This window comes from Hyperoodon ampullatus, assembly GCF_949752795.1.
Source record: "Hyperoodon ampullatus genome assembly, chromosome: 12".
NCBI lineage: Eukaryota > Metazoa > Chordata > Mammalia > Artiodactyla > Ziphiidae > Hyperoodon > Hyperoodon ampullatus.
In genome coordinates this window covers 15,658,912-15,672,807 of record NC_136925.1, presented here as the reverse complement: position 1 = coordinate 15,672,807, position 13,896 = coordinate 15,658,912, and the positions used below count along the sequence as shown (strand labels likewise).

Here is a 13,896-nt window from a genome sequence, read left to right as displayed (position 1 = left end):
CGATACAGCATAACATTGGTTAAGATCAATATCACTACAGTAAAATAAACCAAGTTTTGACTCTATTTCCAACATTTCCTCAAAAAGTAACATAGAGATGAGATTATTTCATGGACTTGTTTTCTGATAAAAAGAAAGGCACATAAAAAAAAGACAAAAAATGCACTTAATAAATAGTAGTTAATAAATGTTCAATTTATTGAATAATAATGAGAGGGCATTCAAATCGGCACAACGTATATGTTTCATTAATTTAGCTAAATTATATGCTTTATTGAGCATTCAAGACTTTTCATTTGTAATCAATTTATACTCTTACTCATACACTATATATATATATATATATATATATATATATATATATATATATATATAAATAATGATCCTCCTGAGATCTCATAGTTATCAATAATTACCACTTATTAAATGAGTAATACATACCAGATACTTAGTTGGCACACAAATTGTCTTGAGACAATTTACAGTGGGATGGGGAGCAGTTGGATGCATTGCTTTGCCAATCAGTCAAAGGGGAATTTATCAAAATGGAAGGACACACAAAAAAATCAGAAGGCACAAAGGAAGCTTCAGTTCATCAGGCTGGAGTAGGGTAGCAAAGGAAATCCTTCCTGCTAGTAACTGGATACAGAGCCTTTGCTTTTCTGGTGTTATGTTACTGTGGATTATGCTGTGCTTAGAAGTATGGGTCACTATCAGTGCTGATAGTGACCGCAGTGACCAGAGAATCAAAAAGAAAAACACAACAAAAGTAAGGTGTGATGATGTAAATAACAATCCAAAGTACATAAAAGCCTTCCTAGTCAACACCTAAGAACATTATGTGCATCGTTAAATGTGTAGCTTTTGTAACTCTTTGTCATAATTTTAACTCTAAGTTGTATGAATGGTAAGCCATAGAGTTGATTGTACCTGTAGAGTGTCTATTGGCTCGTGTGACATGATGAAATATCCACAATACTTAACAAATTACACTTATGAGAGCAAGACTAGTTCAATTCTCTACCTGGCAGGGTGTTAGAGCTAGGGTGGAGTCGACTGAGATTAGTTTTCTAGCCTCTACCAGAACTGAGTTTCAGGTAGATTAAAGTTCAATATTAAAAATGAAAAAAAAAAATATATCTGATCTAGCTCCTGCTAGCTTTCCTTTCCACGTACAAAACAATCTCCATAAATTCTACCCACTGGTAGGGAATTTGAAAATGGGGGAATTTACGTTACCTTGAAAGCTTTTCTGCCTTCTTTCTGCTTTAAACTGTTAATGAAATGTCTTACAGTAATCTTCACTCATCAGATTAGACCTCTTATCAGTCAGAATGATACCGGGGGCTATCACATCTTGAAAAATACTTATTCCTCCAATGCTATGCCATGTTTTCCAAATATCATTCATCTTGGCTATAGAGATCACAGCATGCCTTGCAAATAAACTTTCTTGAATCCTGAAAATAAAATTATTTTTTTTTGCAGCTGTAACTTAATCTTAAACTAAGACTGTGAGCTTATTTTCTGACAATCACTTGCTCCTATATCAAAATAATATTTGAAAAGTTTTGAAAATATGGAACTGACCAGGAGAATTTTAATAGTTCCTTGAATTACTCCAAAAATATATTATTTTTTTTTGCAATAAACCTTATGAAGTTATAAAATTAGAGGAGATCATTTTATAATAGATACATAAATCTTGTATAACATTTTCAAGTTTGGAATTACAATGAAGAATACATTTTCATACAGTTTTAGATTAGATCTTTACTCCTTAATTTTACTTTTATAAGGTTTGTGATTGTAGTTTTACCTCATGGCTAATTATTCTTTTTGTTTTTTTAACATCTTTATTGGAGTATAATTGCTTTACACTGGTGTGTTAGTTTCTGTTTTACAACAAAGTGAATCAGCTATACATATACATATATCCCCATATCTCTTCCCTCTTGCGACACCCTCCCTCCCACAGTCTCTATCCCACCCCTGTAAGTGGTCACAAAGCATCAAATTCATCTCCCTGTGCTATGTGGCTGCCTCCCACTAGATATAGTTTTTTTTTTTTTCAGGTTTTGTTTTTTGCTTGTTTTGTTTTCTGTTTTTTGTTGTTTTTTGTTTTTTCTTTTAACATCTTTATTGCAGTATAATTGCTTTACAATGGTGTGTTAGTTTCTGCTTTATAACAAAGTGAATCAGTTATACATACACATATGTTCCCATATCTCTTCCCTCTTGCACCTCCCTCCCTCCCACCCTCCTTATCCTACCCCTCTAGGTAGTCACAAACCACCGAGCTGATCTCCCTGTGCTATGTGGCTGCTTCCCACTAGCTCTCTATTTTACATTTGGTAGTGTATATATGTCCATGCCACTCTCTCACTTTGTCACAGCTTACCATTCCCCCTCCCCATATCCTCAAGTCCACTCACTAGTCGGTCTGTTTCTTTATTTCCTTCTTACCGCTAGGTTCTTCATGACCTTTTTTTTTTTTCTTAGATTCCATATATATATGTGTTGGCATATGGTATTTGTTTTTCACTTTCTAACTTACTTCACTCTGTATGACAGACTCTAGGTCCATCCACCTCACTACAAATAACTCAATTTCGTTTCTTTTTAGGGCTGAGTAATATTCCATTGTATATATGTGACACATCTTCTTTATCCATTCATCTGTTGATGGACACTTAGGTTGTGTCCATGTCCTGACTATTGTAAATATAGCTGCAATTAACATATTGGTACATGACGCTTTTGGAATTATGGTTTGTTCAGGGTATATGCCCAGTAGTGGGATTGCTGGGTCATATGGTAGTTCTATTTGTAGTTTTTTAAGGAACCTCCATAATGTTCTCCATAGTGGCTGTATCAATTTACATTCCCCCCAACAGTGCACGAGGGTTCCCTTTTCTCCACACCCTCTGTAGCATTTATTGTCTGTTTTTTTTGTTTTGTTTTTTTGTTTTGGCGGTACGCAGGTCTCTCACTGTCGTGGCCTCTCCCATTGTGAAGCACAGGTTCCGGACGTGCAGGCTCAGCAGCCGTGGCTCATGGGCCTAGCCACTCCATGGCATGTGGGATCTTCCCTGACTGGGGCATGAACCCGTGTCCTCTGCATCGGCAGGCAGACTCTCAACCACTGCGCCACCAGGGAAGCCCTGTCTGTAGATTATTTTATGATGATCATTCTGACCGGTGTGAGATGATATCTCATTGTAGTTTTGATTTGCATTTCTCTAATGATTAATGATGTTGAGCATTCTTTCATATGTTTGTTGGCAATATGTATGTCTTCTTTGGGGAAGTGTCTCTTTAGGTCTTCTGCCCATTTTTGGATTGGGTTGTTTATTTTTTTTAATAATGAGCTTCATGTGCTGCTTGTGCATTTTGGAGATTAATCCTTTGTCAGTTGCTTCATTTGCAAAGATTTTTTTCTCATTCTGAATGTTTTCTTTTGGTCTTGTTTATGGTTTCCTTTGTTGTGCAAAAGCTTTGAAGTTTTCTTAGGTCCCATTTGTTTATTTTTGTTTTTATTTCCATTTCTCTAGGAGGTGGGTAAAAAAGTATCTTGCTGTGATTGATGTCATAGAGTGTTCCGCCCATGTATTCGTCTATGAGTTTGATAGTGTCTGGCCTTACTTTTAGGACTTTAACACTTGGTAGTGTATACTTTAACACAATATTTGAGGTGTCTTAAAAATCAGGAATGTGTTTTTCCTAAAGTATCACTAGTTCTAAAATATGATTGATGTATTCCACATTATTTCTTTGCCATCTTGATTTAAATTTGCATTAGATATAGATTATTAAACTGCTTCTAGCATGATAGCTATACCTTTCCAAAAGACATGAGTTCCAAAATTCCCAGTCTGGAGTGAAACTCAAGGGCAGTGGGACTTTAACATAAAAGCTAATTTATGTAATAATAACTGATTAATAATACATTGGAAATACAAAATTTATGACTTTTACTATGACTCTTTGGAAAACTATAATATCGATTTATTTGTGAATCCTGCTTCATATATCAGATAATATGTAGTAATATGCACAGATCATCACACTGAGCAAAAAGAGTATACATATATTAGTTCCTAAACGTTTTTGAGGAAATCAATTGGAAAGTATGTATAAGATAATTACATACATAGAAGGATAGATGCATAGATAGATGTTTGATAAATACATACATACATACATACATACATGCATACATACATGCTTTATAAGTTTTAAAAATGTGATACTTCCTGCACATTTTTGGCTAAGGCTTTAAGGCACAGAATAATACAATATGTACAAAAAAAATCTCAATCTATTATAGTTACTAGGTCCTCTAATAGAGTCATCGTCCTATTTTGTCCACAGTAACACAAGTTTATGCTCATGGAGTGTAGGACACTATTACTGAGATATAAATTCTCCCCAATTTTCAAATGACCATTTGTCCTGCATTTTCTAACCAAGTAATATTATTCACAGTTGCATTAAAGTAAGCAAATGGGTTTGATATATCTCTACTTTGTACTTTAGATTCAGCCATGGTCTTCTCTAGGATACATAAGCAGTATTTTATTTGAACATGAGGACAAACTTGTAAGTTAACCATTGATAACTACCTCTCTTTTCTCAGTCTTTTTCAGATACAAGGGGTATTATATATCTCATATAGGGCCGCTTGTGGAGTTTGAAATCCAAGCTGCCACAAATAGTCTCATCCTTCTTAGCTTGGAGGAGAAAGATCTAAAGCTGCTCACTGTAAGTAAGCTGGGTCGGTGGACGACAGGAAACGATGGATTTTGTCTATGTTTTATATGAGAGACAAACTGAGGACAAACATTCCTGTCATGGAGTTTGTAGAGAGTCTATATAGCCTTGCTACAGAGTTGATCATTTGTTGTACGGTATAAATCAGGGGTTAGTAAATTACAACTGTGAGCCAAATATGACCTTCCACCTGATTTTGTAAATAAAGTTTTATTGGAACATAACAAAATTCATTCATTTATGTATGTCTATGGATGCTTTCACGCTACTAACTCAGTAGCAGAGTTGAGTTACCTTGACAGATACCATATGGTTCAGAAAGTATAAAATATTTACTATCTGATCCTTTTCAGAAAAAAAAGGTTGCAATCTTCTGGTATAAATATAAAACTACTGTATTTTATGGTTTTCTGATATTTATTTCTTATTTTACAATAAATACTTGAAATGATTTCTTATTAAAAATTAAATTTTTAATAAAAAGTAGGTTTCAAATTTGTTTCCCTAGAAAGTTGGTAATGAATACGGAGTTTACTCCTAAACTATGTCACTTTAATGATCCACTGCTGAGTATGTTGACATCACTGACTACATGAAACCAGAAGACACGTTTTAGTTCAAAAACCATCAGCATCTATTTAAATGTTAGTAATTATTTTAAAAGACTCCCTTACATTGATGAGTTAAGTTCAGATAAAGAAGGTATTCTTACATAGCTCTCTGTGAAGCATGTATTTTCACTTAGATCACATGATTATAGCAAAATTATTTTCCTTATATTCTATTGCAAATTTCTCTATACATACTAAAAGTAAAGCAATTGTTATAAATGTGTTAGCTCAGTTAGCAGAATAAATTGACCCAAAGATAAAAGATACCAGCCTATACTAGTAAAATCAGAGGCTTCAAATACATAATCAGTTTATTTCAATAATAAGTTTGTTCTGTTGAAGGCAAAGTATCTGACAATATTAGGAACACTATTGAAAATTCCCTAAAAATGTTCAAAGATAAAGTTATGTGCTCTTGTGCTAAAATTATAAGTATAAATTTTGTTAAGTTTATAATGATATATACATTGTTTGATCGAGTTGAGAAAAGAATGGAAAAAATGTACTTGGAATTTATTGTGGTGCATACATAATTCATAGTTTTAAAGCAAACCAGTTGTGATGCTTACACAAGTGGAATAGAATCTATAGTTGCAAAATTTACAAATAATTTAGAATGTTCACAGGACAGCAGACTAAAATTTTTGGAATAAAGGTGATATTGAAAATAATGTAACAGAGCAAAATGTGCTTTCTGTTACTGCTGTCCATTAATATTTAAATTTTAGAAATGTTTAAACTTGTGAAGAATGACTTTGAAAGTAAATCCAGTATTTCAGGAAGGTTTTGGCATTTTAGTGAAAATATTGTAAGTTTTGGTTGCATCTCATTCAAAATCAGTTACAAATATTTAATCAAAAAACAATAAATCAAGAACAAAAGATTGGTTTTTGAAAGTTTTTGTGAAATGAACTTATTTTTTAAAAGACATTAAAACTTATTCCTACACAATACAATGAAAAACTTAAGCTCAATGAATTCAGAAGTGCTTGAGATCATAAATGTTATAACTAGGCATTGGAATAACTGGACTTATGGGGAACAACATTTGACAGAAATCCTATATTTCACAGATTATTTTTTTGTGCTAGGACATAGTGGAAATCAATTGAAGCACTGAAATTTTGCCAAACATTCAACGAAATCTTATGTAGAGACCATTTATTTCATGAGGATTCTCTATGAAAATGTTTGTCAAAAAATAATTTTGAATAGAATAAAATATAGCTCTTATGGACATACTTTATTGATGTATTTTATACAAAAATATATAATTGGGAATACTTAATATTTAGCAGATTTTCCTTTGAGATTAACAAGAACCTGAAAATATGTTCGGTGAAAATGTTCTCAATTAAGATGTCACAGTTAGGAGAAGAGTCAACTGAAGGCATTAAATGATTTCAAATTTATTAATCATATATGCAACTTTGAAGAGGGTATAGATAGCTTTATAAAAATTATAAGACAATATTGAAAAATACTCATTCTTCAGAAAAATAGGTGTAAATATAATTTCTGCTTATATTATTTTGTAATGTTTCAGATAATCAATATAAAGTATGTTTTAAAATGTCCTTCTGATTTGCAGAGACCAAGTTACAATTATTTTCTTTGGAAGGAATTTTAGAAATTATTTTTTTGAATATAATTACATTATTTGGCTGCCTATTTAATGAAACCAATTTGCCAAGGAATAAATAAATATTTCCAATATTATATATTTGTAACTCCTATTAGCTACCTCTTTTGTTCAAAAATGCCACAGTTTGGGAGATAAATTATATATTCTTCATACATCTGTAGGATATGGTAAGCTATTATAAAACACCTAACAACTCATAACCTATCTCAGGAAATAAATAACCTGAAGGGAAAAGCACTGAAAACATTTCTTTGAAGACAGTTGTTGGAGTTCTTACCACCTGCACGGCTACCAAACCCTCCTACCATTCGCAGTATCTGATACACTCTACCAAACTTTCAAATCTCTCTGAACTAGGTTACATGGAAGGATCTGCAAGAGAAACACTGGGAGTTACCACTCTCTACAGTTTGGGAGACAGTTAACTTTTGTTTCACTCCCACGAAAGGAGTCTTTAGGTACCTAATTGTGGCCGGAAACACCACTACCCAAGACATTTTGAAGAGGGAAAAATACACTGATGGTGAGTTATATTTCCCAGAAAATGGGAAACTGTGGAAGGGTTCAAAGATGAGATCAGAGTGGTTTAAACACAATTTCATTGTTAAATATTTAATCAAAAGTTAAGAAACTATTGGTTTAAACAGTGATTTTATTGACATCTTTAGGTTTATTTGAGAAGGAATAAAACATGTTTATGCTTCATGAAAGGGGATTTGTCTGTACTGACCTGTTATCTAAGGAAATAATAGAGATATGATTTTGCAAATTACGTGCAAAATATACACTCTTTGTAAACATATTTTAGTACCTAAGAACAAATATATTTTATCATAGTAAAAAAAAAACTGTTGAATAGGTGTCTAAACTCTTCATATATTATGAAATATCAATATTTAGCAGAATAATCATTTAATTGTTGAACAAATTGATCTCTTAAATTTATTCTTCAAAAAAGTCAGAGTATAGAACCACTAAACTTGTATTTTTCAGTAAAAAATGAAACATTTCAAGTCTAATTTGAAATAAATGACAAAATTAATATTATTTGTGTGTATGTATGCATACATACATATATTTGTATTTTTACCTGAAAATGGTTCCTCACACTCACAAATGAAACTATTTGCAGTAATATTTCTGCAGTTCCCATGGAAACAGATATGTGGTTGACACTGCCCAATTATTTCTGAACAATTTATGCCTATAAAAATAAAAGAAAATTAATGTTTCAACCAGATTAAAATATGTACATTATATTTATATAGTTAATTAAAGTCATAGATTTTTCCAAAATTTTTAATAATGAATAATATAAAAATTTTGAATACTGTAATTCTAAGACATAGTGCTTCATGGTGATGAATTTAAATGGAAACAAAACTTAATTTTAATAAATTTGACATCAGTTTTCCATCCTTTCACTGCATAATATAATATTAAAATATTTTTCTGATTGGTGATATTTGAGGTCTAGTTAATTTTTTATGATAATTTGAATGTGTTAATCATGTAGATAATATTAATATATGTAAGTATAAATTCTTCAACATATGCTGGATCATTGCTGTGGTAATATACAAAGTGACACATTCAAATGTATAATATATTGTATCTTAGCCCTACTACCTAGCCAAGGTAATGATTCAAACAAGGAAAATGTGAAAGTATTATACCATCTGAAGAGGAACCAGGGCATAAAGTTTCAGTCAAGCAAGAAAAATAATATCTAGAGACCTGCTGTTCAACATTGCTCCTGTTGTCAACAATAATATATTATACACTTAAAGTTTTGTTTGAGGGTAGACCTCATATTAATTCCTCATATTAATCAGTCTCTCCAATGTAACATCAAATCAAATCAACTCATATCTAATCTAATCTAATCTAAAATTATTTGGAAGAAAAGAGGGAAGACTGCTTGGATTCTCAGAAGCAATGCACAAGCTTCTAATTTCTACACTTTCTTTGTTGCTATATCAAGTTTTCCAAACCCCACTTGTACAAGCTATCATGGTCCTACTATACAAAAAAACACAACCCTACATAGCATATATTTCTTTGTAGTTGATCATCTCATAATACCCTTCTTAGAGGAATGTGCCAACAAAGTTCCAGGGTATGACACATGAACAAATGTCACTACAAAACAGTTGCACATGATTTGGCAATAACCCTGCCACTTCGCCCATTCTAATTGAATTCTTAATTTAATTTGTGAACAGTTTTGGTCAGTTGATGCTTTTCATATTCTTTATAGACTGACATCTCTACCTCACTAATGCAGAACTCTTCTTCCTTCACTTACCTCCAAACAATCCCCAACACAATGAAAATATAAGTAATAAGTAATTACAATAAGTAATTGTGTGCCAAAATATTTCCATACACAAAAGCTAAAGTATCAGTGGTATGTTCAATAGGTCATATTCTCTTTCAGTCCTAGTGGATGTAATAGATAAATTGTGACCACCCCCCAAAAACAATTCTTATGTTGAAATCCTAACCCCCAGGACCTAATAGTGTGACTTATTTGGAGACAGGGTCCTTAAAGAGGCAATAGATGTTAAATGAGGTCATTAGTTTTGGTCCTAATCAAAAATGACTTATGTCCTTATAAGGAGAGGATGCACAGGCACTACAGAGAAAAGGGATGTGACACAGAGAGAAATGGCTGACCATGGACCAAGGAGAGAGACCTCAGAGAAACCAATCCTCCTGACACCTTGATTGGGACCACTTAGTCTCTAGAACTTTGAGAAAATAAACTTCTAATGTTGAAGCCACTCACACTGTGGTTCTTTGTTATGGCAGCACTAACAAACTAGTACAGTGAACATTCTCAGTTTCTTGGTAATCCTACATATTTCTGTACCTTTTAAGATTTAAAATTGAATTAATTGTGCATAATTAGAGTGGCGTCATGTTATATGCTCAATGTCTTAAAAAATAAATAATATTAGATACTTTTATAGTGTTTAAATTTTGATTATTTACATTATCTACTGCTGTGTTTCTAATAAACAAAGAAATAAACATTGGGATAAAACCATTCTATGCAGTTATGATAAAATCATTGAAATAATATTCCATGATTTATGATTACATCTATGCCAGTTAATATTATGTAGGTAGTAGAAATTTTCTGGTCAAATATTCTCTATAATTCTTTGGACATGTTAAAACGTATACTTTAGAAGCTCTAGACTAAATTATTTCTCCATTCACCCTAAATCAGAAATTTGAGTGCTTTTATTTTTTTCTTTTGATGACCTGTCTTAATTTTAATTACCTGATATATTATGAGTCAGGTTAACTTACAGCTTTTATCACCCCTGCTAGTAGAGTCAAATGAGAATTTGATCCCAGTTATACAGAGAGGATGTCCAGTGGATAATGCTAGGATTAACTTCTGAAATAGCCTCAGTACTTCTTCCTTAAAGAGTTTAAAATTACATTTGAAATGATTGGCTTAGGTGAATTTTTGAGCCTAAAATTGCTTATAGAGTTCTTCAATTACACTTTATCACACAGTCTCCTCAAATCTAGCTTCAAGGGAGTCTTTCCAGGCACACAGAAGAACAACCCTATTGAATCTTCCTAAAGCCTGCCCCACAAAATTGCAGTTATATCCCTGAGCCCAGTTGGCTCCACTCACATCTGCCTCTCACCGCCCTTCCCCTCTCGTGACCAAAATGCGCTGTTAATCTGTTGTGTGTTTTCTCATCCCATCATTGCCAATGTCAGGCATTTCCCTTTGTTAGATCATCCTCCTTTTACCTTTGTAACTCTCCATGCCAGGTCTCTGAAACTGTAATTGAAAGAAATTCTTTCACACATTCCCAAATGTCAAATAGTCCCTACATTTCTCAGTGTTTCTCTTCATTTTCCTCTGATGACCCAAATTCCTTAGTAAACTTTCAAATAGGAATAGTCTATTTCCCTTAAATCCTGACTTCAGCATCAGGTAACCTAGTTTATTTACACGGTTTTTAGGTTGCCCTTCTTCTTGCTTCATCCACTCACCAAATGTCTTCCTTTGAAAACGTTTCTCCTCATTGCCTCTCATTTAGCTTATAAAAAACGGTTAATAATTTAAAAAAAAAGAAACAGTTGATAATTATATCACTCTCTTTCCCTCCTTGTTCGTCTGCTTTATCAATTACTTTATAGGTGCCACACCAACACCATTGAGAACATTATTTTGTGTTCACAATCATCCTTTCTTCTCCAACTCTCCCAAGCAACTTCAAACCTTCGGCCCAATAATGTGTGTCCTTATCATCCTTGACTCAGATCCACACTTCATTTCTACATTATCACCCAGAACTGCTTGCCCCAAATACCATAACCTTGGGTATTTCATTTAATGACTAAAACATATTATTCTGATAATCTTTTTTTTTTAATGAGATATTAAGAGTGGATTTGGGGAAAGATGTAAAAATAGGTATTTCAGGATAAAGCATATATGTTTTTAAGATACCCTCTTTAAATAAGCACTATTTTTATTTTAAAGAATACCTGATAGGATTTTTATATGCTCAGAAACCAAATTTAGCCCATTCTAAAAAATCTACCAAATTCTTAAAAACGTAGCCTATTTTTTTGGTAACTAACCATTTATGAATTCAGTCTATTTTACTATTTTAATAGAATTATGTTACTTTAAAAAATAATCTTACCTGTAATTTGTGGGTGACAGATACATTCATATCCTTGCTTATTCCATTTTTCTCTTTTATTAATGTCACTGTCATTATTTTTACATGGCTTACAGGAACATGAATCCAGCTCCTGGCAGTATTTCCCAGAGAATGGAGGCTGGCAATGGCAGCTGTATATCTTGCTCCAAACTTCAGTAAGACATGTACCATGCCCAGAGCAAAGCTCTGAACTCAGATATTCCTGGCAGAACTGCTCTTTCACTGTCACATTTAGTCGAAGTCCCAGTTGACAAAGGGATGGACCACTTGGCATTACTGTGATGAAATAATGTGTCCCAACACTCAGCCACTGAGAATTAACAGTGTGCATTCCTTTTAGATTGCAACCAAAAAGTAACTGATCTTCAGTTGTGGTATTTTGCAGGCAGTCAATGAATGATGCTTCAGAAACATTCATCACATTTATTTCTGGATATTGAAGAGATGGTTCAGAAGAAATTACAAGGATGTCTCCTAACTGAATTTGCAAAGGGCAAATCTGGGGAACAACTTGATTGCCAGAAGTATTCGTTTTAGTATTTACATCTCCAAACAAGCAATCCCCATAGAACTCCAGGCAGATGTTTTCTGTCACTGTCCAATTCACCACATATGTGGAGGGCTGTGTACGCCATTCTTCCACCAAGTGCCGTTTACATGTCGTTCTTCCATTTGTAAACATGCTGTGAAGAACCACCAGGCTCACAAGCATAATGAATTTGTCAGTCATTTTTGGAAACTGTGTTTTACAATCTATCATGAAAGGGTCATAAACAATTGCTGCAAATGGGCTTTCAGTATTGCTGGAAAATTCTAAACAGATATTTTGTTCAGGGACTCCTGGGGACTAGCTTTCTTTCTCTATTTCCAAAGTGCAAGTAGATATGATGACTGGATTTTGATTAAGAAACAGTAGAGTTCAATTGTTTAAAATATACCTTTAAAAAGAAAAATAATACATTGTTAGTGAAGTTTTTCCTAACTTAATGATATAGAAAATTCTTACCTGTTTTCTTCAAGGAATGTGTCACCAACAGCTAGGCACCTTCTTTGTGAAACAAGGCCAGGAAAAATGTGGTCAAGGTACGTTGTATCTCATCCTGCCATATATACTCACCTGCTTCTGAAAAGTGTTGGTATCATTACATAATTAAACCAGCAGCTTACTACAGTCTTTTATACCAAGTTTCAGCATAACTGAAACACAGGAATAGTCAAGTTCCTTTTTTTATGGATGGTTTAAATATTTTTTAGATACAAGTATCCCTCTCTGATTAGTTTTAGAAAAAAAATCTTAAAAACAACTACAAATAAAAATGGTTCATATATAATATTTGTGTATTATTTTCTTACAAACATAAAGCTTAAGGTGCCTGTTGGTGACAAAACATGTTCTTGTAATCCAAGAGGAGGGAGCTCCCACATATGTAAAATATTCATGGAACATTCTGTTATACAAATGACTAAACTCAGAATGAGTTTTCATCCAACTTCTGCAGGAATGATGAGAGGGTGGTAGGTAAAGAAGGAAAAGGAAACATAAAATGGTTTAATGGAAGGATGATAAATAGAAATAGTGTGGTAGTAACGTTCTCCTTCACCACTCAACACTGATGTGGAAGGAGGTGTCAGGGGTCAGTTCTGTTGGAAGGTACCATTACTGCCAGAGGGCAAGAAAACAAACAGGAATTTTGACATTTAATACATTAAAACAATTTAAAATATAGTAACTAACTCTCATTGAGGGTTTTCTCTGGCAAATCACTTTACTACTTAAGAAATAAGCTGTAATCCTCACAACAAAATTCTAATTCTCTAAAGAAAGATAAATGTAAAAAGCATAATCTTTGGATTTTTGGATCAATGTTATTTATTTTTTCTATGTTCTTAGGCCACATGAGATTTCATTCTCTCCACTGTTATATAGGTAAGAATATATGAAAAAGATTAATTAAAAAAATAATATAGTAGTATTGAATTAACAGAGTAGAATTAAAGATTTAATTAGACTATGTAAACTTATACAAGTCATTCATCAAATTGTAGCTTTTATTATTGTCCAATTTCACTCAGTAATCAACATCCACATTTGTCAGATTCAAAATCCTAGGATTCTCTCGTATACCTTGACTATGAATTAAAAATTGTTAAAATAAATGAT

The 13,896-nt window shown here is 32.9% G+C and overlaps 1 protein-coding gene across 1 annotated transcript in view; it reads right to left on the bottom strand.

Annotated features, from left to right (window-relative positions):
• EYS (eyes shut homolog) overlaps positions 1-12,465 on the bottom strand; it is a gene marked incomplete at both ends in the record, with an annotated part of 159,831 nt that extends 147,366 nt beyond the window's left edge. The window contains 2 exons of the mRNA XM_079716710.1: positions 8,120-8,233; positions 11,715-12,465. Coding sequence (XP_079572836.1) covers positions 8,120-8,233; positions 11,715-12,465 — 865 coding nt within the window. The remainder of the gene's footprint in view (positions 1-8,119; positions 8,234-11,714) is intronic.
• Between the last annotated feature and the right edge of the window lie 1,431 nt (positions 12,466-13,896).